At 41.3% G+C, this 27,383-nt stretch overlaps 1 protein-coding gene across 1 annotated transcript; it reads left to right on the top strand.

Annotated features, from left to right (window-relative positions):
• The first annotated feature begins 57 nt into the window (after positions 1-57).
• Positions 58-26,796, top strand: Hdgfl3 (HDGF like 3). The gene is made up of 6 exons (XM_048368912.1): positions 58-268; positions 17,515-17,591; positions 18,587-18,725; positions 19,195-19,353; positions 20,906-21,052; positions 25,605-26,796. Exons 1-6 carry the CDS (start codon positions 185-187, stop codon positions 25,608-25,610), a joined length of 612 nt encoding a protein of 203 aa, XP_048224869.1. The 5' UTR covers positions 58-184; the 3' UTR covers positions 25,611-26,796.
• Positions 26,797-27,383: the final 587 nt, after the last annotated feature.

Below are 27,383 nucleotides of genomic sequence, written 5' to 3'. Positions count from 1 at the left end.
CGCCTGGGCCGCCCTTGTCTGAGCGCCCGGCCGCCCGCCCTCTCGCTTGTCAGCCCGGCCGGCTCGAGGCCGCGGAGGGAGCGAGCCCGGCGCGGCGCCGCGCGGACCCTCGGCCCGCGGGGGGCGCGGCCTCCGGCGTCTGCGCGGCGACCGAAGACGACGGGGAGCGGAGCGAGTGGCCGCGATGGCGCGTCCGCGGCCCCGCGAGTACAAAGCGGGCGACCTGGTCTTCGCCAAGATGAAGGGCTACCCGCACTGGCCCGCCCGGGTGAGTAGGGCGGGCGCCTCCATCTTTCCTCCGTCCCCGCGGGCGCGCGGGCGCCGCCTCCCGCCTCCCCACCCGCCCTCTCCACCCTCACGAGGCCTCCGGGCCCCACGGCTCCCGCGGGCCGCCCGAGTCCGGTGCACCGTGGGGCGGGAGCCGGCGGGGCGTCGGGGCGCGCGGAGCGACGGCCGGCCTGACTTGTTGAGTGGTTCCCGCCCTCCCTCCCGCGCTGTCATTGTCCCCGCGCCCCCCGCGTCCCCGCGCCCCGCCACCTCCATGTTGGTTCCGGGCGCTCGGGCCTCGCGCGGCCAGCCGCGGCCGGACGTCGGTGCGGGACCCCGCCGGCGGGCGTCCTACCCGCGCCCCCGCGGGCCCGGGACGGCACCGCTCCTTCTGGGTGTTGTTTTGCTAGTTCTTTTTTCAGTGGTTGACGATTGGATGGTGAGGAAGGCGGGTCGGGCATTTTGTGGGTACCCTTACGGAACAGAAATAAGCACAAGGAAAATCTGACATAAACCCGGAGTACAAGCCAAGTGTTGTCATTGAGTGAAGACGGCTAGACCAGGGAAAAACACGCTCATTCACAAGAGGAAGTGACATCACGAGTGGCCAGGCCGACACCCGTGAAGTGCAGGGATGCAGGGCATAATTTCCGTATATAATACAGATACTATCTATATATGCAGCTGTACAAATATATATGCATGTGTGCGTGTGTGTGTGTGTGTGTGGTTTGTCACGATTGTAAGACAAGGGACACAGAGCCAGTAATTGGGGGACCCCATGTCTGCCTCAGGCTTTGTGGTACAACTGCCAGCCTTCCATTTCTGCATCAATAAAGTCATCATCTCTGGGATTCTTTCTACCAAGAACAACCTCACACATCAAGAAGAAACTACAGCCCTACTCAGCTTGCATCAGACTGTGAGCATAACTTCTCCATGTTAGGACTGCAGGCCCTTAAATAAGACAAAGGTCTCCAAGAAGAAATACGGGGGTTGTTGTTTTTTTGTCGTTTTTTTAAATATGGTTGAAAACAGTATGTATTGCTTAAAGGGGCAAGATCGGCTTTAAAAGAGTCCTTAGGGAATCCTGAATATACTTGACAAGAAAACTGAACAGTTCTAGAGGTCATGTGCATATACATACTGGAAGGTGAATTAAATCTTACCTATGAAAAATATCCCCCAAAAACTTAAACTTTAAAATTTAGTAACATGTTGCGTACACAGATTGGCCACCTATAGTAATTTGTGAAGCAGAAAATTGCTGCAGATGTGATTCTAGTTGCAAATCTCATTGTACATAAAATTCCTGGAAGTTAAGCTGGTGGCTCACATTTGTAATCCTAGCCCCTCAGGCGGCTGAAGCCAGGCAGTTAGAAGCCAGTCTGGGTAGGAAAGTTTGTAAGATTCCTATCTCCAGTTAGCCAACACAAAGCTAAAAGTGGAGCTGTGGCTCAAGTGGTAGAGTACCAGCCTTGAGCAGATTTTGAAAAAAGCGTGCTCTAGTTCCCACACACACACACACCACACAGTGATACTATAAAGTTCCTGGAAGTTATGATTCCAAAGAAAAATGGAAAATAAAATGAGAAAGGAAGATTCATCACACTTTCAGATAAAAGAAAAAAATTCTGTCTGTTTATATTTAACATGATCTTAAGGGAAGGTTCTGAGATTTTTAATTGCATGTTGCAGTTCCCAAGAAAAGGTAAAGATTAGAAGAAAGTGTTTGAGTTCCTGCTCTTGATTACAGATGCTTCCCATATGCTCATATTCCTACTCAGTGTTATAAGGCATTACCCTCATTTTGCACCTATTATAGTCAGATACTCACTGGAAAATAAATCCTACTTGCTCAGCTTTCATTTAATGTGAAAATCAGTCAGGTAGGGTTAGATTCTCTGTGGCCCCAAGAATCAAACCTAAGAGGAGGAGTGGGGAGACAGGTTGCATTTGTGCTGTAGGAAGGGGTTTTCTAACAGTGAAGAGCCAGTCCTCATAGGAGTGGAAAAGCACTTAACCTGCTGGGAGGAAGATTGCTGGGCCTGACACAGCCCCTTGTGAGGTGTGAAGAGGAAGGATTCTGAAGTTGGACTAGTTGTATTCAGCTCCTAGCTGGGTTTCACACTTTGTGACCCAAGTATATTTCATAATCTTTTTACTTATTGACCAGTCTGTGCCATAAGGATAATTCCTACCACAAAGAGATTGCAGTAGGCCCCTCTTGCCTGTGGCATTACCTTCCACAGTCCAGCAATACAGTGCAGTACCAGAGGTGTTTTGAGAGAAGAGACCTCATTGAAATAACTTATTACAATCAGTTATTTTAATAGTTAACGTCTTACTATGCTTTATTTATAAATTAAACTTTATCATAAATATGAAGTACAGGGAGAAAAACAATCACAGTTTGGTAATCCATAGTTTCAGATATCCACTGAGGGCTTGAAACACTCCTGTCGAGAGGAGGACTGGCTGTCCCCAGACAGTGCACAGTAGGGCTTGCCTGTCTTTGCCTTTTCCCTTTCTAACTCTCCAACATATTCTGCCATACTAATACCTGGATTTTGCAGTGAGTATACATGTATCCATCACCTAGACCTAAAGGTTGTATTTCCTGTACCACACAGCTGCCCATGTGTTTGTCCCTCCACTACACAGCACTCCTTTATGTTAGTACATTTCAGAGTAAGTTGCAGGCATCATTGTAATTTATCCCCAGACAGTTCAGCATGCTTGTCATATACTAGAGGTCAGTATTGTCTGTGGATCCTTTTTTCTTATGAAGTAAAATTTACATAGAATGAGATATATTTATTCTAGATGTGTCAGAGGTTGACTCTGGGGCCACATAGAACCTAATCTCCCATAATTGACCATCACATTAAGTGATAGAAAGAGATCTAGACCAACGCTTAAAAAGCAGGTACCTCATTCCACCACATTTGTGGAATGTTCCGATTGGGGAATCTTTTACAACCTGGTTGTAGAATAATAGAGAAGATGGAATTCTCTTTCCCTTTTCTTTTTTAAAAATTTATTTATGGGCTGGGGATATGGCCTAGTGGCAAGAGTGCTTGCCTCCTATACATGAGGCCCTGGGTTCAATTCCCCAGCACCACATATACAGAAAATGGCCAGAAGTGGCGCTGTGGCTCAAGTGGCAGAGTGCTAGCCTTGAGCAAAAAGAAGCCAGGGACAGTGCTCAGGCCCTGAGTCCAAGCCCCAGGACTGGCCAAAAAAAATTTATTTATTTCTTTATTGTCAAAGTGATGTGCAGAGGGGTTACAGTTTCATATGTAAAGCAGTGCATACATTTCTTATCCAACTTGTTATCTCCTCCCTCATTCCCTCCCCCCCTTCTGCATCTCCCTTCCCCCCACCATGAGTTGTACAGTTGGTTTACAGCATACAGTTTTGTAAGTACTGTTGCATTTATTGATATGTCTTTTATCCTTTGTCTCTCCATGTTGATATTCCCTTTCCCTTTCCTAATTCCAATACACGTATATACAATATACAGAGTACCAAAATCAGTTACAGTGACATCAGGGGTAAAGCCATGGGGGAGAAAGGCAAAAGAAAAAGGCATAATTTCTCATGGTATGTTGAAAATAACAACATGATAAACCACTTGTTTCTATAACTTGGAGTTCATTTTGCTTAGCATCATCTTGTGTGTTCATATGTACATACCTATTGAGCTATTGTGATCTTCTGCTAGGATTATCCTAGACATATTCTAATTATTCCTGATGAGGGAAACCATAGAATCTATGTTTCTTTGAGTCTGGCTCACTTCACTTAGTATGATTTTTTTCCCAAGTCCTTCCATTTCCTTACAAATGTGGGGCAATGTCATTCTTTCTTATAGCAGCATAGAATTCCATTGTGTATATGTACCACATTTTCTTGATCCACTCATCTACTGAAGGGCATCTGTCTTTTTTTTTTTTGGTCAGTTGTAGTTGTAGGGTTGAACTCGGGGCCTGGGCTCTGTCCCTGAGCTCTTCTGCTCAAGGCTAGTTAGTACTCTACCACTTTGAGCCACAGCTCCATTTCTGGTTTTCTTAGTTAGTTGAGGATAAGAGTCACAACTTTCCTGCCAAGATTGGCTTCAAATCATGATCCTCAGATCTCAGCCTCCTGAGTAGCTAGGATTATAGGCATGAGCCACCAGTGCCCAGCTTCCTTCATTCTTCTAAAGGACCAACTTTTCATGAAAGAATTGTTGTCTAATTAAGAACCTAGAAATTGCCTCATAAGAACACTAAACATTTGTACAATGCAAGGAACCTAGTAAGTGCTTGTGTGGTTTGGTAGATGTGTTTTTCAGCAGTTTCCTTATGGTTTTAGCATTTTTTAGATAGATTCTAGGTTCTGAGAATTGTTGGTTGAGGTTGATTATATGATTCCCAAGAGTAATAGGCCATTTCTTGTGATTCCACATAGCTACAGAATTTGAAGGTAAGGTAAAGTGAACCATTTAGCACACAAATGGCATTGTGAAGATTAAAATGTGTACTGTGAAATATATGCAGTAACCTAAACCCAATTTTTTAAAAAGCACATGAAAAGCCAAGTGCCAGTGGCTCGCTCCTATGATCTTAGCTACTCAAGAAGCTAAGATTTGAGGATCACAGTTCAAAGCCAGCCTAGGCATGAAAGTTCGTGAGACTCTTATTTTCAGTTAACCACTGGGAGTGGCACTGTGGCTTAAGTGGTAGAGTACTAGCCTTGATCTGAAAAGCTCAGGAATAGTGACCAGGCCCAGAGTTCAAGCCCCATGACTAACAAGGAAAAGAAAAAAAAAAAAAAAAAGAGGATAAGATGTGAGGATCTTGGTTTAAAGCTAGCCCTGGAGGGCGGGACTATGGCCTAGTGGCAAGAGCGCTTGCCTTGTATACATGAAGCCCTGGGTTCGATTCCCCAGCACCACATATATAGAAAATGGCCAGAAGTGGCGCTGTGGCTCAAGTGGCAGAGTGCTAGCCTTGAGCAAAAAGAAGCCAGGGACAGTGCTCAGGCCCTGAGTCCAAGGCCCCGGACTGGCAAAAAAAAAAAAAAAGCTAGCCCTGGAAAGAAAGTCTGTGAAACTCGTACCTCCAATTAATCAAGGGGAAAAAAAATGGATGTAGAGATGTGTCTCCAGTGGTTGCTCTAAGCTTGAGTGAAAAAAGCCAACCAAGAGTATAAAGCCCTGAGCCCAAGCCCTAGTGCCTGCTTCAAACAGGGGTTGGTGGGGAGAGGGCGACAACTCATATAACCGCATTTGTGGTGGAGCATGTTATTCAGAGTAACTTGAATCCATTTCCTGGACTGTGGTCACTCTTATTTGGCTCAGAATAAATTCTTCTTGTTCTTTTTTTTTTTTTTAAAGGGGGTAGAGGGAATGGATCTGCTTTATCACAGAGACTCCAGCTCCACAGATTCCTACTCAGAAATGGAAGTGTCTGGTTTGGTGGTAGCAGCAAGGTTGCCTCCCTGGGCTTTAGGAGATTCTTGTTAACATAGTAACTTCAGTTCCTAATGCAAAATACGTTTAAGATAAGAATTGTGCAGGGGCGCTGGTGACTCACACCTATAGTTCTAGCTACTCCAGACGCTAAGATCTGAGGATTGCCGTTCAAAGCCAACCTGGGCAGAAAAGTCCCCATAAAACTCTTAACTCCAATTAACTACTCAAAAACTGGAAGTGGTGCTGTGGCTCAAGTGGTAAAGCACTAGCCTTGAGCACAGAGAGGCTCAAGGATAGCACTTAGGCCCCCAGTTCAAGCCCCACAATTGACCAAAAACAAAAATAAAGAGTTGTTACAACTGGCTGGCTCAGCAGTAGTTAGCAGGTATAAAAATAAATTTCACAGAAGACTAAAATTTTTTTGTGTAGACAGGAATGTCAGAGAATAACTCAGCTTTAAATATTTCCTTTTTTATCTGAAGTGGAACTTTTGTACTAATACCATCTTTAATTTGGGAGGAAATTATATTTAGAGGGAGCAGTATTATAAACTTATTTTTTGGACTCTTGGACTTCAAAATAAGATCAACTATTAAGGTTAAAATTTTCCTCTTCACTTAATTATTAAATACAGATCAATGCAATGATTTTGAAAAAGTATTTGAACCCGGAAATGACAAATCATTAATTGATTGCAGTGCAGTAGCTTTCAGACTTAAAAAAAATAGCCCACAGTAAGAAATAAGTATTAGGAATACGAGTGATTTTATTTGAAAATAAATACATCTTCCAGGAAATAATCTTGGGACACAAAAACTAACATTAGATTTGCTTTTGAGTGGCCAGGTGCTAAGACCCTACTTGTTCTCCAGCTGAGCCTCTCATTGCTATTGTTTGTTGACCTCTCTTGTGCTGTGCTGGTGAGCAAAGTAAGAAGAAAGCCTTTGATTAGAGTTAGGAAATGTGATGGTATCCATTCTTCATTTCTAATAAACTCCCATCTGAGGCAAAGGTTTATTTAACCATACAGAACTAATATGTTCCTTGTTTATTATGTTGTTTGTGAAAGTCAGGTACATAAGTAGAGCTGGGTAAGCAGAACAGGTTGTTGAAGAGGTTTGAAGTGCCATGGAGATAAAGGTGATTGAAGTGGCCACTAAAATTGCCTCGTTCAGTCACTGTGAACTCACACGAGCCCTTCACCTCTCCATTTTCTCGTAGTATCTGAGTTCCCCTTGGGCTCCATTCCTTACCCATTTGACCCTTGTGGCAGCTCAAATAGTGCTCACTCCTATCTCCCTTTTACTTTGATGTGTTCACCCTACAACCTCTGCCTTCTGCTCCAGCACAGATGTGCCAGGGGGGCTGCTCTAGGACCTCAACACTGCCAGGCTTTTTGCTGCCTTGGTCAGTTTCCTGTGTGTCTCCTTCCAATTCCTCCTTCATACTCATAGAGAAAATAGATGCCAGAGCATTCTGACTACAACTTCCTGTCCATCTCCTTTTCCTACCTCCTGCCCTTTCATCTATTCCCCTTCTCTGCCTTTACACTTTCCCCTGGCTCTTAGGGGAGTGCGTGTGGGCCCCTTCTCCTTGGAGGCAGGTAGGGGCAGTGGAAAAAAACAAAGCCTTGAAGGCAGGTGAACTTCTGCTTATCTCTCTGACCCCAGCAGATGACCTGCCTCTCGCAGACTAGCTGTCCCTCAGCCAAGCTGCGTGGGCTCCTCAGTCAGGACAGAATGTTTCCTTTCCACTTCATTCCAAGGATTATGAGCCTGAGTTTAACCCATTATCAGAAAATTAGTTTGCCCCCATTCACCCCTTCCTTCTCCTTCTTTCTAAGAACTTTTGCTGTTTGACTCTACCTTTTGCTTCCTCTGTTAAACAGTCAATAGATTATTTTGTTTTTAGTTTGGGGGCGTAGTTTGTGGTTTTATTTTTGTTTTGTGCTCATGCTGGGCCTTAAACTCAAGGTCCCATATCCTGGCTTGGCTTGTCCACTCAAGGCTGGTGCTCTACTACTTGAGCCACACCTCCACTTATTTTTTTAATGCATGCTAGGTATGAGAGCTGGAAGGGGACCTGAAAAAGTCTTTTTCTAATTTGTCAGCCTCTTCCCCTTGACTCACCCTTTCTCTGCAGGTTAGAAATTATCTGTCATTGTTCACCACTCTCCATGCTTCCTCTGGTAGCCAGGCCTTGTTAACGTCTGGCTTCTTGGGTCTTTTCACCTGCTCGCAGGGGTCTCCATGACCTGCCAGACCTTACTTTTATGCTCCTGTGTAATTTAACACTGCATTTAAAAATCTTCTCTTGGTTTCCCTCCTGTGTTTCTTTTTTGAAAGGTTCTTGCACTTCTCTGATGGTGCCTTTGCAGGTCTTTCAGGATGACATGTTTCAAACCTGTTTCAGGCCCAGGTGCAGAGTTTGAGAGCATCAAAATCATGAGTGCATTTACCTTTCTAAACAGCTCATCTGCCTGTCCCTTGATACCACAAGTTCATTATTAAAGTGATCTAGCAGCCAGGTGCCAGTGGTATGTCTACAGCCCTAACTACTCAGGAGGCTAAGATCTAGGGACTGTGGTTTCAAGCTATCCTAAGACCCAAAAAAATGCACTAGACTCTATCTCCAAATTAGTCAGCAAAAAGTGGGCTGGAAATTAATATTTTAAAGAATGAAATCCAAAGCGTATTTAAAGGTATTTATTTTAGACCTGCCTTCTGGTAAACTAAGAAGCCAAAAGCAGAGGGCAACATATATGAAGGCATTTCATGTAATTTCTAAATGATTGAGAACCTGACAGGACCTGACATGTCTATCTGATAAAATACATGAGTGCTTGCTATTTTTTAAGGTGTGTTTATATGGTATATATTTTATATACTTTTTTAACAACAATGAAAATCAATTGTACTTGTGATCATCAAGTGATTACCTAGGCATTAAAAATCATTTAATGTATATAATGTTTGTAAACATGATGAAGAATTTGCATGCCTGGCCTTTTGGTGCTGTAATCCCTGCTACTTGGAATCTGAGCCAGGAGAATTTCAAGTTCAGTCTCTCACAATAAAATAGCAAAAGTAGGGCTGGAGGTGTGACAAAAGTGGTAGAGTGCCAGCCAAGCTAACACACTGAGAAAGCCAAGCAAATGCAAGGCTCTGCATTCAAACCACAATACCACCCCCCAAAATATTAATCTACCCCTTCCCACCCAAGTATTCTTAGTGAAAAATTGCTGTTCAACCAGTTACCTGCCGCCTCCCCCCCCCAAAAAAAAGATCATGAATCATCCTAGATAATCCATTTTCTGTACCTCCTACATCTTATTTGTCACCTAATGGTGTCACGATGGGCTGTACAGGACCATTGTTGTAGTAGTTTTTACTTATGAGACTTGATTTATCACACAGCTCAGAGCAGTGTGAGGATGCTAAACCAGAAAGAATCTGAGGCATATGCATGTAGGAAACTGGAAGTAATTTCAGCAGAACATTATCAGTATCACAGTGTAGGTATAAATTAATATTACCAGTTTGAATTTTATTAATATCATATTTCTATTTAGTAGTATACAGATATCTTATGTGATTGTAGTGGTACTTACATAAGTATAGTATAAAGAATTTATACCTGTCATATTTATATATATTTCAAAACATTAATGATATCATTTTATGACAGCTTGAAGTCAACAAGGTTTTATTTATTTATTTATTTATTTATTTGCCAGTCCTGGGCCTTGGACTCAGGGCCTGAGCACTGTCCCTGGCTAGCACTCTACCACTTGATTCACAGTGCCACTTCTGGCCCTTTTCTATATATGTGGTGCTGGGGAATTGAACCCAGGGCTTCATGTATATGAGGCAAGCACTCTTGCCACTAGGCCATATTCCCAGCCCCTTATTTTATTTTATTTTATTTTTATTTTTTAATTTTTTTATTTTTTTGGCCAGTCCTGGGCCTTGGACTCAGGGCCTGAGCACTGTCCCTGGCTTCTTTTTGCTCAAGGCTAGCACTCTGCCACTTGAGCCACAGCGCCGCTTCTGGCCATTTTCTGTATATGTGGTGCTGGGGAATCGAACCTAGGGCCTCGTGTATCCGAGGCAGGCACTCTTGCCACTAGGCTATATCCCCAGCCCTTATTTTATTTTTTTTAAGGTTTTACTTTTTTTAATTGTTAATTGAGGTCTGGGAATGTGGCTTAGCAGGAGAGCGCTTGCCTAACGTGTGAAGCACTGGGTTATCCGATTCCTCAGCACCACATATATAGAAAAAGCCAAAAGTGGCACTGTGGCTCAAGTGGTAGAGTGATAGCCTTGAGCAAAAAGAAGCCAGGAACAGTACTCAGGCCCTGAGTTCAAGCCCCAGGACTGGCCAAAAAAAATTAATTAGGGTATAGTAATTTTTTAAATGTTTTTGTTATTATAAAGGTGATATACAGAGGACTGACAGTTATGTAAGTTAAAGAGTACGTTTCTTTTTGAACAATGTCACCCCTTCCCTCACTCCCAGTTTTTCCCTCCCATCCCTATTCACAAGTTATATAGTTCATTTTCAACATAGTGTTCATTGAGATTGGAGGTAGAATAAACTAAAAGATCTCAACAAAACAAAATGAGAGATATTCAGAGATTGGATGGGTCAGTAAGAGAAGAAAAGATGTAAGTGATTGTCAGATAGACATTTTAGATAAAGGAAGATATAGAAATTAAGGGGCTTGGATAGTAGCAAAATGAGCATAAACTTTGTCCCAGGGAGATGTGGGTTTAAATGAACATCACTCTGTCTGTGGGTTAGAGGAGAGGACTCCAGGCACCCATAGTGCAATTAAGACTCTATATGTCCTTCTCCACAACTTACTTTACTTTGCATAATGTCTTCAAGGCCCATCCATGCGGAAGCACATGTTGGAATTTTCTTCTCTTTCTCTTTTCAGTCTTTGCTGGTATTAGGGTTTTGAACTCTGGGCCTTGTGCTTGCTAGGTAGGTACTTTACCATATGAGCCACACCCCCATCTCTTCTTACTTCAGTTGTTTTTTGAGGAGGATCTCATGTTTATACCTAGGCCAGTCCTCTTGCTTACACTTTCTGGAATGACAGATGCATGCCCAGCTTTTTTTGTTGGTTACCTACCTGCTTTTTATTGGTTGAGATGGGTCATGCAAACTTTTTGCAGCCTTGGCCTCAAACAGGATCCTCTCAGTCTCTACCTGCTGTGTAGATAGGATTATAGGCATGAGCTACCACACCCAGCTTCCTTCCTTCTTAGAGACTGAGTAGTTAGTATTCCACTATGATATATGCATGTATGTGTGTGTATGTGCATGCGCGCATGTGTGTTACAAGAATTCTAGGACAGGGCCCAACTCTGGGGAGTTGCCAACAGACTAGGTCTGGCTAGTTACCTCCAAAAAATAAACAGACGTTCCTACTCACCATTACCTTTTCTGTTGTTGACAGATAACAAATGAATACAGAGATGCCAAGCTTTTATCCATTTAGCTTTTAGTTACCTATTGGGCCCAAGTGAGAAGTGAGTGTTCTTTATAAATGCAGCCTACAAGTGTGTATATGTACATTTATTCATTTGTCCATTGATTGACACAGAAGGGTTTTTTCCCCCATTTTTTTGGCTGTTTTAAATTATGCTTTTATGAATGTGAGAGTGAAAATGTCTCTGGTCCTGCCTTCAGTTCTTAAGGACACATAGCCAGAGGTAAAGACACATAGCCAGAGGTGGAATCGCTGGCCTATATGATAATTCTGATTCTAGTGTTTGTGCATGTGTGCATGCATGTGTGTGTGTGTGTGTAGTGGACCAGGGTTCTCCTTTCTCCAGTTCCTTACCCACACTCGCTGTCTTTTGTTATATTTTATAGCTGCCATCCTAATGAGTGTTAGATGTCAGCTCATGTGGTTTTAATTGGCATTTCCATTGAGCATTGGTGTTGAACATCTTTTATGTGATTATTGGCTGTTTGTGTGGTTTGTTTGAAATAAGAGTGTTTAGGTCATTTCCCCATTTAGTCTGGTTGGTTATTTTTCTTGTTGAGCTTTGAGCTGTTTATCTGACCTTGAATACTAACTCCTCATCAGACATATGATTTCCATCTGTGATTTGCCTTTTCACTCTGTTGATTTGAATAAGTGAAGCACAATCTGGAGAGGTATACTTGGACAGTGCATTCTAATGGAGGGAACGTAGGAGCAATAAAAACAGCTCCTGGAAAAAGGAGTCCTGTGTGGCCATTGTGATTGTTCCAAATTCACCAGACAAAGATGAAAGTAACTAGAGAAGAATACTTAAGAAAACCTTGGGCTGGGGATATGGCCTAGTGGCAAGAGTGCTTGCCTCCTATACATGAGGCCCTGGGTTCAATTCCCCAGCACCAACATATACAGAAAACGGCCAGAAGTGGCGCTGTGGCTCAAGTGGCAGAGTGCTAGCCTTGTGCAAAAAGAAGCCAGGGATAGTGCTCAGGCCCTGAGTCCAAGCCCCAGGACTGACAAAAAAAAAAATCATTGTGGAGCTAGGAATATGGCCTAGTGGCAAGAGTGCTTGCTTCATATACATGAAGCCCTGGGTTCGATTCCTCAGCACTTATATACATAAAAAAGGCCAGAAGTGGCACTGTGGCTCAAGTGGCAGAGTGCTAGGAGCAAAAAGAATCCAGGGACAGTGCTCAGGCCCTGAGTTCAATGCCCAGGACTGGCAAAAAAAAAAAAAAAGAATCAGTGTGGAATAGTTTCATTTTATGCCGTATCATCTAAAGCCTTCCCATTTTACTAATGAATTTAGAATTTTTAAAGTGTGATAGAATGCCCCTGAAGGATTTTTGAGCTGGGGAATGGCAAATCTGATCTACATTTAGGAACTGAAGAATTGATTGCTGGAGCAAAGCTGGGGTAGGGCAGGAGGGAGATGCTGGATTCAAAAGCCCTAACTCAGAGGCATAGAAGTGTAGGTAGTCAATGAAGCAGACAAGGGCAGGGGTTGCAGCCTGGTGGGAAAAATGGTCAGTGTGACGTATAATTGCAAGGACTCAGTGGTGGATGGGGTATGTCTGTGAAGAAGACTGAGTCAGACATGACACTCAGATTTCTGGGAGACAACGACACTGCATACCCACATGGTGGTGAGCAGGTTAGCCAATAAGATCAAGAGGTAGTTTTAGAATGTTTTAACTTGAGTTATCTTTGGGATATACCCCCATATGTGAACCTGAAATTCAAAAGAAAACCCTGCAGTTAAAGATTAAAAGATGAGGCTCATCAGTTGGCATTTAAAGCACAAAATTTGATGAGAATCCCTATGGGAGTGAGGAGGGAGAAAAAGCTGTGAAAGACTCATGAGAGGAGATAAGAGAGAGTATATTAGATATATAAGGACAATGTAAGTATCCTAGAACTCAAAAGAAATTATTTCAGGGCCTGGGAATATGGCCTAGTGGTAGAGTGCTTGCCTCGTATACATGAAGCCCTAGGTTAGATTCCTCAGCACCACATATATAGAAAGGGCCAGAAGTGGCACTGTGGCTCAAGTTGGCAGAGTGCTAACCTTGAGCCAAAAGAAGCCAGGGACAGTACTTAGGCTCTGAGTTCAAGCCCCAGGACTGGCTATATATATATATTATTCCAAAGGATGCATAGTATGATGGTGAAAATATATATATATGTGTGGAAATTACAGATGGCATGTTAATATGTCGCGTATGAATAGTAAAAGGACAACCCTACAGGGACAAAAAACACAAAACAACAGTATGACTATGAGCAATTCACTAAAGGGCAAATCCTAATGGCCAATAAACCTATGAAAAGATGCTTCACCCCAGCATTAATCACAGAAATGCAAATTTAAAAGCAATAACACCTAATGCTGTCAAAGACTAGAAGGAGATCATTTTCATATGTTGGTAGGAATGTGAATTATTACAGCCTTTCTTAAAGCAGTCTGGTAATGTATCTATTAAAATGAAAAATATCTCCAGTCTGTGACCCAGCAGCCTCATTGCTAGCTATCTATCTCATGGAAATAGAAACACCCATGCAAGAAGTGCCTGAGTGTGCTTCCTGGAGCCTTTTCTTAAGGGCAGAAGGTTGAAAACAAGGCAGGTGTCATCCCTCCGGGGAAGAGAGGGTTCTAGGCTAGCCAGTCACTTGACTGGTATTATACCTATTTACTCAGTAGGCAGAAAGAGGTTCAGATACTTAAATCTTCAGGAGAAAGTATTCTGAATAGGGTGTCAATAGCGTAATAACTACTAATGTAGGGCAAAGTTTTCAGAATATCTCCAGGACCTGTGGGCTCTCTAACTACTATCTACAAAGTGATGTGTCTAACCAAATTCAGTGCCCACCTTCACCTGTCCATACCTTAGTTCTTTTTCCCTACAAACTTCAAACTTTATTTAAAGTTTGTATCTCCTGTTGGCCTATAACAGTGGGGAAGAGGGCCCACTGAGTGAGCTTCCTGAATTGACCTAGCATATTTCACCTTCTTCCCACATTCTTCAGCCCTCTCGGGTTGAAGTGAGACAATAGTGGTGGAAATTTGGGGGGTTTTGTTTTGGTCTAGAGATTAAACTCAGGCCATGTTCATGGTAACTTCAAGCTCTGCCTACTGAATACATCCCAGCTCAGGGAAAAAAAAGGTTTTTACTGGACTAATAACTCGTATGAGCTGGTATTGATACTGCTGGACTTGACAACTGTCAAGAGCCAATTCATTTAGTTATAAACTTTACAACTTATTCAGTACTTCTCCACATTAATTGTCTTTATTCTGTCACTTCTTGCCTTAACATCCTGGTACTAATGGCTTAAAATCACATGTATTTATTATTTCACAATTTGTTCTAGAATCTAGAAATGGCTTACCTGGATCCTTTGGCTTTGGGTCTTCACTAGTGCAGCCTTCTTTTTGTGGATGGTGGTGGTAGTTGTAGAGCTTGAACTCAGGAGCTGGATGCTGTCCCTGAGCTCATTTGCTGAAAGCTAGAGCTCTATCACTTTGAGCTACAACCCACTTCTGGTTTTTGAATGGTTAATTAGAGATTAGTGTCTCGTGGGGACTTTTCTGCCTTGGTTGACTTTGAACTGCAACCCTCAGATCTCATCCTCTGGAGTAGCTAGGATTACAGGTGTGAGCCACTGGCATCTGGCTATTTGAAGTCTTCTTAAGCTCCATTACATGATGCATCCACACTCAAACTCACTTTAGTTGCTGGCAGGATGCAGTTCCTAATTGATTTTTGGCCTAAGAACTTCATTTTTTCCATCTAATCACCCTTGGGGAGGGGGGTTTTTACCCAAAGCTGTGAATGCCAGGAACAAGGTCACTTTGCCAACAACCTGCCACACCCCACCAGCAGCATTCCTGGGGTGTCCTGTCCTCATTCCTCTTGCTGCAGGCAATCCTTTCCCCTGACATTCCTGGTGTACCCTCAACTTTTTTCCTAACGCAGTCGCCTCACCTCCAGGTGGCCCTCTTAGATAGGACTTAAGACAGCCCATACTATCATGAGCCATGGGAGACTTGAATTCATGACAAGAAGCTCTGGAAGGAAGAGCAAGCCGGTCTCAGATTTGCTACCATTTCTTGATGGCACTAACAAATTCCAGCCCGCTGTCATTTCCCAGCACTCTCCAAAGGCCTGTGGAAGAGCGAAGAGCCTTTGTGCCACAGCCGAGGCTCACTGGTGTTGGTCTGCATTCTTAGTGACTCTGACATTGCATTTGCTCGCCTCCTTAGGATGCTGGGTGCTGGTGGCTCATGCCTGTAATCCTAGTTACTCAGAAGGCCTAGAAGATCATGAGTCAAAGCCAGCCTAAGCAGAAAGCTAGACAGGAGATGTTGCTCAAGTGGTAGAGAGCCAGCAAGCAAACCACGTTGGCACAAGGCCCTGATTCAAAGTCACCCTGCCCCTCCAAAAAAGAAAAAAAAAGTCTGTTATTTGGGGTCTTCAGTTGAAACTGACAGTGGCTCCTTAAGCCTCCTACTCCATCTGCATCTCCTCTCTTTGAGGGTCTTTGCCATGGATAGTTTTCAAAAGCCAGGTATAGCAAGGTAAGTGATTGCACATTTATTATACCAAACAGTGAAGGGAAATTAATAAAGTATGGGAAAAGGAAGAGCAAAAGAGAGAGGGAAACACTAGATACTTCAGATTAGAACTAATAAATATTTTAATATTGAATAAATATTACTGTTTTAATAGAATCTTTCCAAATATTAGAAGTGCTGATAGGATTTTAATGAGGTTCTTAAAATTTATAATTTGTAGAATAAAGATACACCTGAAGAGAGAAATCAGGCATTAAAAAGCTAGACATTATATTAAATATATAAATGGTTTTCATTTGAACTAATAAAATCCAATGGTATAATGCTTATAAGGGGACTACCTAACACAAGAGAGTAAAAGACAAAAATTAGCCAAATTGGAAACATCTATTTCTCAGACTTGAATAAAATAAAAAGAGAGAAGCAAATATTCATACCACATCATATTTTTTTCATATCAGACATAAGAGAAGTATGTAAATTGGCCTGTGTCTTCTAAGTTGGATTTACAAGTATAGAAATGTAGTTTCTTATAGTTTATTTTCTTATTTTTATAACTGAACACTCATTATGTGTCTCTGAAAAATGAGAAATTCAGCCATTAGAGTGGCTGTGAAGGGAAATTGCCTGTCTATAAACAATTCCACATGGCTAAATTGCTGTCCATAACCTGGTAGAGAAGAATCACTGGAGGGTAGATGGACCAGAGTCTCCCTCCCCCTCCCATCTCTACTCTCCCCTCTTTTCCCCTCCCCCCTGCTGTCTCCCTGTCTTTCTCCCTACCCTTCCCTCCCCTCCCCCCTCAGTACTCTTGCAATACTGAAGATCTAGGCCTTATGCTTACTAGTTCTCTACCACTTGATTCATTCCTCTGGGTCCTTTTTCCTTTGTTTCTCCTATAGAATTTTGTGCTAAATTTGCTCTAGCTGTCCTCAAACTATGACTTTTCTCTCTACCTCCTGAGAGGCTGGGATAACAAGTGTGTGCCCAACAAAACCATTTCTTGAAACATTCTTAATAAATATATGTGTGTATATGTGTACATTCTAAGGAATTTAGTTGTTACCCTCCCTAAGACTCTCAGCCCAGATGTATATAAAAATTGGTAGGTATGGAGAAAGGCTGACATTTATTTTTAAGAGCTACAGAAATTATTTGGATATACAGCTAGAAATGCTGTAAGCAGTGAAAAGCTAGAGCAGATTTGAAGTGGAAGAGTCAAAAGTACATTTCAAAGCTAATTCTAGCTGAAATGGATGAGGGAGATAGGCTTTCACAGGCCAGGCAGGAGGTGATGCCCTTCATGACCACATGATATTTCATTACATTAGTGTCCATAATTCTCCCTTTCAGCAACATGTCTGTGTCTAGGGATATATAGATATTTACTGTTGCTTCAGAAAAGTACTTTTTTGTTGTTTTGTTGTTATAATCTATTATTTTACAAGGATAGAGTTCCAGGAATATAATTCTATTGGGTCAAAGGATATGAGTAGTTTTGGTCCTGGCCTGTGAGTTATCATGAGGAGTATAATCAATTTATAGTCTTAATTTCCATGTAGAAGTTAATATGAGCTGAAGAAACATTTACAAGGTCTGAGAAAAGAAAACTTATTAGATTTTAATGAATTTATTTTAAAGCTAACAATAAATGATCAAAACTCTGTTTATGTCATATTTATGGTAACTGAAAACTAAATTTGTCTTTACTAGATTGATGAACTGCCTGAGGGAGCTGTAAAGCCTCCAGCAAACAAGTATCCTATTTTCTTTTTTGGTACCCACGAAACGTAAGTAAAGAAAGTAACTTCATGTTTCAACTGCTTTAATTTGATTCTTCTAGACTTCCTTGTTCATTGTTCTATAATGCTTTATATGTTTTAGTCATTATCATCAATGATAGGAAGTTACCGAGATTATTAATACATTTTTCTTAATGTAAAGATTTTCCATCTGCAGGCATCTGAGTGACATGCAGCATGGCTTGACTTTCGAATGTCATTTCTGTTCCTGAGTAAATGCTGGCCATCAAGTCTCCCTTAGGACACTTAAATGCTAAAGTGGTTCCCTTCCATTCCCAGGAATGTCTTTTATAGCTCTTACATATGTCCTTCTAGAGAAATGGTTTTCATTCATACTTCACAGAACAAAGTTCTGTTCTGTGAAAAGCTCTTTTTACTTGTTGGACCTTGAAACAAACATCTACCTTCTTGGAGTTTTCAAACTCTACTGATACATCTACAGCCTCAAATAACAGAGATGTTCATTTCTTTCTTTTGAACTCAGTTGCAGGCAGATGTGTCATGGAGGGCAGACGACTGCTCTAGGAACCCAGATTCCTCTGGTCTTACCACCCATGTCTCAGCACTACATGTACATCTACAAGCAGAAGGAAGAGGCAAAGAGAAGGGCAGAGACAAGTAATTCTTTCTAAGGAAAGGACAAGGAAGTTGCCCATACTTCCACTTGCATTCATTCATTGCATTCATTGATAAGAACCTGATCATATGACCACATCTAGCTACAAAGGAACCTAGGAAGCTTGCCTCCTGTGTTCTCATCTGAGTGTTGACAGAGCCTGACATGATCCCTTTCTTAGTTTGTTACCTTTACCACTCTGGCATTTTCTTCATTTTTTTTCAAGTATGTGTCAATAACATCTTGTATTTTAGGTGCCCTGTTCAGGGTTTACATTTACTGTATATGTTCCTACACCTTCACTGGTATGATACTTAAAATCTATTTCAAGATCAACATGTCTTTTCTATTTTTCATGTCTCTGCAGTGCATTTCTAGGTCCCAAAGACCTTTTTCCATATAAGGAATACAAAGATAAGTTTGGGAAGTCAAACAAACGGAAAGGATTTAATGAAGGATTGTGGGAAATAGAAAACAACCCTGGAGTGAAGTTTACCGGATACCAGGTAATGATATCACTGTCATTTTTACGTCTTGTTTCCTTGGTTTTAAATCTTTTTTCACATCTTTGTAATCATGCTTTATGCCCTTTATGCCAGTAGTTACCAGCCATCCATCTGAAGTTGGTTCTTTTTGGCTTTCATAGAAGTTTGGTTAAATGCAATTCTTTTACCTAAAAAAGGTCAAATTAAGTGGCTACTAGAAAGTTGAGTTTGTCAGCCACTGATTTAGTAATTGAAGCAGCCCATCACTGTGTTGCCAAGTTTGGCCTCACACTCCTGGCTTCAAGTGGTCCCCTGCCCCATCCTCCCAAGTAGCTAGGATTACAGGTTGTGCCCGTGTTCTCATCACCCTTAATGTCACAAATCTTAAGAGCAGACTGAACACTTTCAAATTAAAATAGAGAAATTCTCTTCACAGCCTATGTTCTTTGCTATTTTTTTCAAAATGTAATTAGCTAATTTTTTTTGTTAGACAATTCAACAACAGAGCTCTTCAGAAACTGAGGGAGAAGGTGGAAATACTGCAGATGCAAGCAGTGAGGAAGAAGGCGACAGAGTAGAAGAAGATGGGAAAGGCAAAAGAAAGAATGAAAAAGGAGGCTCAAAACGGAAAAAGTCCTATGCTTCAAAGGTTACTGACGCTCCCGGGTGTTATGGTTACATACACATTCGCTAAAAAGCTCTTAGTGTAGAGCTCATTCCTATAATCCTAGCTACTTGAGAGGAAGACATGGGAAGGATTGAAGTTTGAAGCCAACCCAAGCAGAAGGTTTTTAAGACACCCTCTCAAACAGTAAAAAGCTGGACATGGTAGGGCACACCTATTATCCCAGCTATTCAGAAAACACAAATAGGAGGATCACACTTTAGCCAGCCTAGGCATAGATGTGAGACCCTATTCCCAAAAATAACAACAATGAAAAGTGCCACAGGTGTGACTGACTCAAGTGGTAGAGCTCCTGCCTGACAGGCACAAGGCCCCTGAAGTCAAACCCTAAAAAGTGAGGAGGACTACCTTTGAATCTCACATTTTGGTATTTAAGTCACATAGAAGCACATTAATTATATATCTTGTCACTAAACTAGATGATATTTTCTCCGTGCATTTTAAAAACTTGTGTGGAAAGTCCTATTTCTTAATTTATTGTTGTTTGGCGGTACTAGAGTTTGAACTCAGGGTCTCAAACATGCTAGGCAGGCATTCTTAGCACTGAGTTACTTTATGTTTTATTTGCAATGTACTTAGAGATTCTTAAAATTTCTTCAAGTATTAGGAAAGCTGTGTTTTCCTATTTTGAATAAGATGCATACTGAAGGCAGTATGTTGTCCTTGTGTGCCTCCCTGCTAAGCAAGCTTTAGTTGTATTTTCATCTTCCTGTAGACTTTGTTTCAAATGTAAGATGGACAAGAAAAAGACTGACTTACCATTACAGCTTTGGGTTCTTGAGTAACTACTGATAACTTAAAGGATTACAGTTGGTTTATATCAAACTGTGTTATTATTAAAGTTTTGTAACAACATTTTTCTGTGTATACTTGTAACTCATCAGCTTCAATGGGTATTCCATACAAGTGTCCATATATTATCTTTGTTTCTGTTAGGATTTTGGGGTAGTATTGGATTTGAACTCAGGACCTTGGGTTTGATAGGTAAAAGTACTTTGCCACTTGAGCCACACCCCACCCTTCCATGGGCATCTTGAAAAGTTTACTTCACTTCTCTGGATCTTGATTTTGAGTGGGAAGAACAAAACAATCCCTTAAGTTGTCATCTAGTCTACTTGTTCCTTTCCCAGTAGTTCATCTGAAGCCCAGTAAGAGAAGTGACTTACCCAGCATAACTTAGCCCAGCCTTGACATGTTGCATATCATGCCTGTATATACTGTATTCAGCTGCAGAGTCCAGGTGTTGGGATCCAGAGTGCCAATACTAGGGCTTGAAATCAGGACCTCTGGCTCTCATTTCACTCAGGCTGGTGCTCTACCACTTGAGCCATACCTCCACTTCCTGCTTTTTGCTGATTGATTGGAGATAAGAATTTCTTGGATTTGCCTGGGCTGGCTTCAAACCTCAGTCCTCAGATCTCAGCCTTCCAAGTAGCTAGGATTAAAAGCATGAGCTACTGGCAGCCAGCTTGTATTTCTGGTTTTGACTATAATTTTAACTCATCTAAATATTTAGAAATCCTCTAAACAGTCCCGGAAATCTCCAGGAGATGAAGATGATAAAGACTGCAAAGAAGAGGAAAACAAAAGCAGCTCTGAGGGTGGAGACGCCGGTAATGACACAAGAAACACAACTTCAGACTTGCAGAAAACCAGCGAAGGGGTAAGTACATGCTTTGAATTTCCTTTTTCACCTATCAACTTAAAACACTCAGTGTCCCTATCTCAGCATGAGTAAGCACAGTGTTTGGGACATATGTCCTCAGCTGGACACATCTACTCATGAAGTGAAGTGAGAACAGAATCAAGCCAAGTGGGGATCGGACTGGTCTATCCACTTGGAGCTCATGAGTAGGCATTTTCTTTATTAAATTGTAAATTATTGAAATGAAGTGATTATGCAAATTTCTACTGTCATAAAATTAATGGTATCTTCAAAATATTGTATTATGTATTGTCACTTCTTTCCCAGAAGCAGTATGCAGTTTGATGTATCCATGGTGACTCTAACTATTTAAATATTCAAGCAATATTTGAATATTGATGTATTTAAGTAACATGGGGTAGATTTGTTTGGCTTGAGTCCTGTTAACCTTTGTTAACATTTTTAATGGAATTTAGGGATTTTTTTGTTCTTTAGCAATGCTGGTATTTAAGTTCATAGCCTATGCTTGCTAGAGGAATACTATACCACTTCAACCATGCCCCCAGTACTTTTTAGGTTTTGTCTCTAGTTTTATTGTTCAGATAGCTGCTTTGCCCTGTCTCAGACCATGATCCTTCTACCTGTACCTTCCACGTAGCTAAGATTACAAGCATGCCACCACCACGCCCAGCTTGTTTCCAGGGATAAGACATTGTGAATTAGGGGGAGGGGGGCTCAGTTGGCAAACTGTGATTCTTCCTCTGTGCCTCCCATGTAGCTGGGAATACCATTGTTTTTAAGATTATTTTATGTGGCTATATATAGCAGCAGTTTTTATTCATTTTTAATTGCTGTACAAGGAGTTTATATTTAGTGTGTGTTGTGCTGTGTGAACACACCACAATTCATCCAGCATTTTTTAATATTTTATTTTTTTGTAATTTATTTATTAATTAAACAAAAATTTTTTGACAAGTTGTGCAAAAAAGGTACAGTTACATAGTAGGGCAGTGTGTACATTTCTTGTGATATCTTACACCCTGTTTTTCTTTCCCTTCCCTAGGCCAGGTAGACATATATACAATACACAATGTACCAAGAACATATACAATAGCCACGTGGCCTACGCTGAAGAAAATTCACCTAGGGCTTTAAATGTAATGTCGATAATGGGCAATATGTCAACAATAGTCTTATATGAACGTGCATACATAGCTTTTGAGCTATTATCCACTGAGAGGTCAATTTTTGACCTTTATATGTTGAGTAGTTGTTTGGTTTTAGTTACATAATGTAGGGTCGCTGACCCAAACCTGTGGGAAATACCATTTGACAAGAAGTTTTTGGTTTCACAGACCTGGTCTCTACTGTCTCCCCCTCCCCCCACCTTAACAGTCATATATCAAGGAGATCATGCCCCTTTGTTTTCTGTTTTCTAGGCTTGTCTGGCTCAACATTATTTGTTCAAGTTCTGACCATTTCCCTGCGAATACCTGTATTTCACCATTTCTAATCGCTATGTAGTATTCCATTGTGTATAGGTACCATATTTTTTGAATCCATTCATCTGTGGAGGGGCATCTGGGTTGTTTCCATATTTTGGCTATTGTGAATTGTGCAGCAATAAAAAATGGAAGTACAGATACTGTTCTTACTGTTCTCCAAAGTGGTTGTACTGGGGCTGGGGATATGGCCTAGTGGCAAGAGTGCTTGCCTCGTAAACGTGAAGCCCTGGGTTCAATTCCCCAGCACCACATCTATAGAAAACGGCCAGAAGTGGCGCTGTGGCTCAAGTGGCAGAGTGCTAGCCTTGAGCAAGAAGAAGCCAGGGACAGTGCTCAGGCCCTGATTCCAAGCCCCAGGACTGGCCAAAAAAAAAAAAAAAAACAAAGTGGTTGTACTAATTTGCACTCCCACCAACAATGGAGGAGGGTTCCTCTTTCCCCGTACCCCCTCCAGCATTTGTTGTTGCCTGAGTTCAGAGTATAGGCCATTCTAACTGGAGTGAGGTGGTATCTCAGGGTTGTTTTTATTTACATTTCCTATACTGCCAGGGATGTTGAACATTCATCCAGCATTTTGTGAGTGGGTTGTTCCTGACTTGTGCAGTTAAGAACTACCTTGCTGTAAGCATTCTCGTTTTATCTCCTAGTGGATGAATATGTATAAGGTACCTTAGGTTACATAACTACAAATAAAAGTCTAGAGACATTAATTTATGGTTTTTAACTCTGAAAGACAGTACCAGATTTTTTTCCTACGTTAGGAAAACAGTTATTCTCCCCTCACCCCCACCCCAGCAGTAGCTTAGATTTCCCTATAGTTATCTTCACATGGTCAGACCTTTTCTGATTTTGCCAATATAACAGATAGAACAGTATGTTGTCATATTAATTTAAGCTCACTAATGGTGAGTTAAGCTCCTTTTTATGTTTATTTACCATTCATGTGCTTTTTTTTTTTTTTTTTTGCCAGTCCTGGGCTTGGACTCAGGGCCTGAGCACTGTCCCTGGCTTCTTTTTGCTCAAGGCTAGCACTCTGCCACTTGAGCCACAGCACCACTTCTGGCTTTTTCTATATATGTGGTGCTGGGGAATTGAACCCAGGGCTTCATGTATACAAGGCAAGCACTCTTGCCACTAGGCCATATTCCCATCCCTCCATGTGCATTTCTAAGTTTTTTGCTCATTTTCCTATTCTGGATTAACCAACACAGATTGTTATGCTTTGCAAATAAATACATTCTACAAATTGGTGGCTTGTCTATTCAATTTCTTTGTGATACTTTTAGAAGTAAACTGTCTTAATGTCATTGTAATCAATTATATTAAACTTTTCTTCTTATGGTGGCAGTTTCTCTTTAAGCCCAGCCATCTGACCCAGCATCACTTATTTTCTCTGGTGTGTATTATTTTCAGTCATAGGTTCATGGCTCACTCTCTGGTATCTCTGTTCTGTTCCTTTGGTCAATACTCAATCAATATGTGATTACAACAGCTTTCTAATGAGGCCTGATATTTTATAGGTCTGATAGCCTAAGACTATGACTAGAAGGGGCTAATACATTTAGATGAAAAGAAACCTGGGCTGCATTGGTTTCATTTGGAACCAAGGGCTTCACACTTGTCAGGCAGGTGCTCTGTCATTTGCCACATCTCCAACCCTCTTGTTTGCTTTACTTTTGTGGATAGAGTCTGGCATTTTTGCTTAGGCCAGCCTACCTGTGCCTCTGTGCTGATTTCTTCTCCATAGCTTGAGTAGCCAATATGTATCACCTTGCCCAGCCTTTCATCTGTATTTTTTAAGAAGCACAAAGCCAGAGACTCTTCATACTTAGTTTATTAGCTCTTGTGTTCCTTGAAGTCATGAGCCACATGTGATTGAGTCGCAAATATTCTGAAGAACATTTTATGTGAACTCTTAAGTGATTTTAAGTTATGTGCAGCGAAGCCTTCTTTCTGATGCCCCAACCTGCACAGAGATGGATTATTGCATCTATTTCTCCTTTGGCTTTTTGTATTCCAGCAGTAAATAGTTCTTCTGGAACTCAGAGTACACCCCTACTACACCCTGGTCTGCCAGAGGAAAACAGTTTCTCTGTGCCATTTTTTAGTGTTTCCATTAACTTTTTTTTTTTTTTGGTGGGTCCTGGGACTTGAACTCTGGGCCTGGGCTTTGTCCCTAGGCTCCTTTTGCTTAAGGCTAGTGCTCTACCCCTTGAGCCACAGCGCCACTTCTGTGTTTATTAATTGGAGATAAGAGTCTCACAGACTTTCCGGCCCAGACTGGCTTTAAACCATGATCCTCAGTTCTCAGCTTCCTGAGTAGCTAGGATTACAGGCGTGAGCCACCCAGCACCCAGATTTTCTTTTTTTTTTAATTGTCAAGATTATGTACATAGGGCTGGGGATATAGCCTAGTGGCAAGAGTGCCTGCCTCGGATACACGAGGCCCTAGGTTCGATTCCCCAGCACCACATATACAGAAAATGGCCAGAAGCGGCGCTGTGGCTCAAGTGGCAGAGTGCTAGCCTTGAGCAGGAAGAAGCCAGGGACAGTGCTCAGGCCCTGAGTCCAAGGCCCAGGACTGGCCAAAAAAAAAAAAAAGATTATGTACATAGGGTTACAATTACATACTTAAGGTAGTTAATAAATATACATTTCTTGTCACACTTGTTACCCCCTTCCTCATTTTTCTCCCTCCTTCCCTCCCCCCAACCCACCCCCCTTGCTTTCTTCATTTTTTTAAAAAATCTTCCCCTTGGTGGGCATTGTCAATCTAGTCTACAATGTTTATGACCTCTATGATTATTTGCAATAATTCCTTCCAGATCAGGTGATATATACATATACATTTCTTTCCTTTTGTTTAGTGTAATGTTCCTTCTTTTCCAGCTTTTCCATTAACTTTTTGATAGGTAAAAAGAAAGCCTCAGAAGCTGTTTTTGCTCAGTATGGTTATTGCCACAATTCAGATCAGACTGTGAGAATACCCAGATGTATACTGCATGCTGTGGATAGTTTTATAATATCCTAAATCACCTAACGGCTTGTTTTCTCTTTTTTTACAGACCTAACTACCATAATGAATGCTGCATATTAAGAGAAATCACAAGAAGGTTCAGTGTTTGGTTGTCTAATATTCTTGGATTTGATATGAACCTACACACAGTCCTGTTGTCATTGGCAGCCCCAGTTTGTACGTACATCATCCATATTCCTGTTATGTTGGAAAGGACATTTTAACCTTTTTTAAGGTTATTGAATTAATTTCTTGTTACTTGGTTGCATGAAGTTGCCCTTAACCACTGAGAAGTACTGAGATTTTTGCACAGACTTCAACATGTCTAGGATCCTTTTATCAAGGCACTTAGGTGCATCAAGTCCTGCCTTGGGGCCACTGTCGCCAAACACTCAGTTAAATACGAGCGTTTTTACATGACCACTCAGCACAGGCATAAAGACAGGATTTCCTCTTTGACAGAACTCAGGATCTAATTCCGACATACATAATACTGGTAAATTGGAGATTAAATTGTCCCTCAGTTTTGAGGCTATGTGTAAAAGTTCAACCATATTGTACAGTGTCTATTCTATATTAGAAATAGCTAGTCAACAGCTTACACTTCTCAAAATACATGGTGTATACACAAACTTGAGTTTCTATATGTGAAAGTAGTGAGTCTTCTGTGTTACTCCAAAATAAAGGCAGGGATCTATTTTTTCCCCAGTGCCAGTACACACTGAGCTAATCACTCAAGATGGATTCTTGACCTGTTCATGCTGAACTGAACTCAGCAACAGACCCATGGAAACGACAGGGCATTGACTTCGCCTAGAGGCTTTGAAAACGAACTGTTTCCTTTTGGAACTAGAATTAGAATAGTTAATAGCCATCCACAAACCATTACTATGTGTACATGATTGTTGCTATTGTGATAATAGAGAACTTAATTTATTTTTATGCCAGCTTATATTGTGAGAACACATCTAGTCAGTTTGGGTTTTATTGATCCTGTTATGCTCGTCCTTCGAACATTTTTCAAGTATTCGAGGTTTGTAGTTGAAAAGTTTACTGTAAAAAAAAAATCAAAAACAAAAAAATGTATTGTTTTTACAGAATAAATATATTGGAATGTGTACTGGGAGTAAGATTTGAGGTTGTAAACAATCGAGTCAGTGTAATTTGGCTTTATGTGTGATGTGAGGTATTAATGTAACTCATTTATTAAAGCAAAAATTGCTAACAAGTTGACAATAGAACCAAGTGCAGGTGAGGGTTTTCTTTTATATTTTTAGGCTCTCTGGGTTCTAGGTTAACACTGGGGAGGTTGAGAAGAGATGACAGCGTGATTTAACACTCAACAGACCCTAAGTTCCCACCTTGGCATCTCGTTTTCTTTTGGTGAAGAATTGATAAACACAAAGAAAATGTGAGAACTAAAAGCTTAGGGCCATTGGCAATGGTGATGATGGCAACTGAGACATCCATTCTGGGTGGGACATTGCAAAGCCAGTCCACTTTCCATTCCAGGCACACTGAGGAGGCAGCCATGTTACTATTTGTCTCTCATTTAACAAATCCTGGTTTCCTCTATCATACGCACTTCCAGTTGACAAAGAGATAGCAGAGAAGACAATCTGGTCTGTATTTTTAATTTTGATCTTCAATATTTTATTTTAAAATTAATTAAATTTGGACTGGGGTATGGCTCAAGTGGTAGAGAAACAGCTTAGTTAAGTGTGAGGCCCTGAGTTCAAATCCCAGTACTTCTAAAAGTCAATAAGTAAAATAATGAATCTTAATTCATCAAAAGACTTCTTCATTGCTCACACTAAAACATTAATAT

This window comes from Perognathus longimembris, chromosome 20 (genome assembly GCF_023159225.1).
Source record: "Perognathus longimembris pacificus isolate PPM17 chromosome 20, ASM2315922v1, whole genome shotgun sequence".
NCBI lineage: Eukaryota > Metazoa > Chordata > Mammalia > Rodentia > Heteromyidae > Perognathus > Perognathus longimembris.
This window is presented reverse-complemented; position numbering and strand designations above follow the sequence as displayed.

Bases quoted from the DNA above. Each gene is read 5' to 3' on its own strand.
- Hdgfl3 (XM_048368912.1), top strand. From the start codon at position 185: ATGGCGCGTCCGCGGCCCCGCGAGTACAAAGCGGGCGACCTGGTCTTC. The intron at 269-17,514 runs GTGAGTAGGGCG...TGTCTTTACTAG, and splicing joins ACCCGCACTGGCCCGCCCGG to ATTGATGAACTGCCTGAGGG. The intron at 19,354-20,905 runs GTTACTGACGCT...CTAAATATTTAG, and splicing joins AAAAGTCCTATGCTTCAAAG to AAATCCTCTAAACAGTCCCG.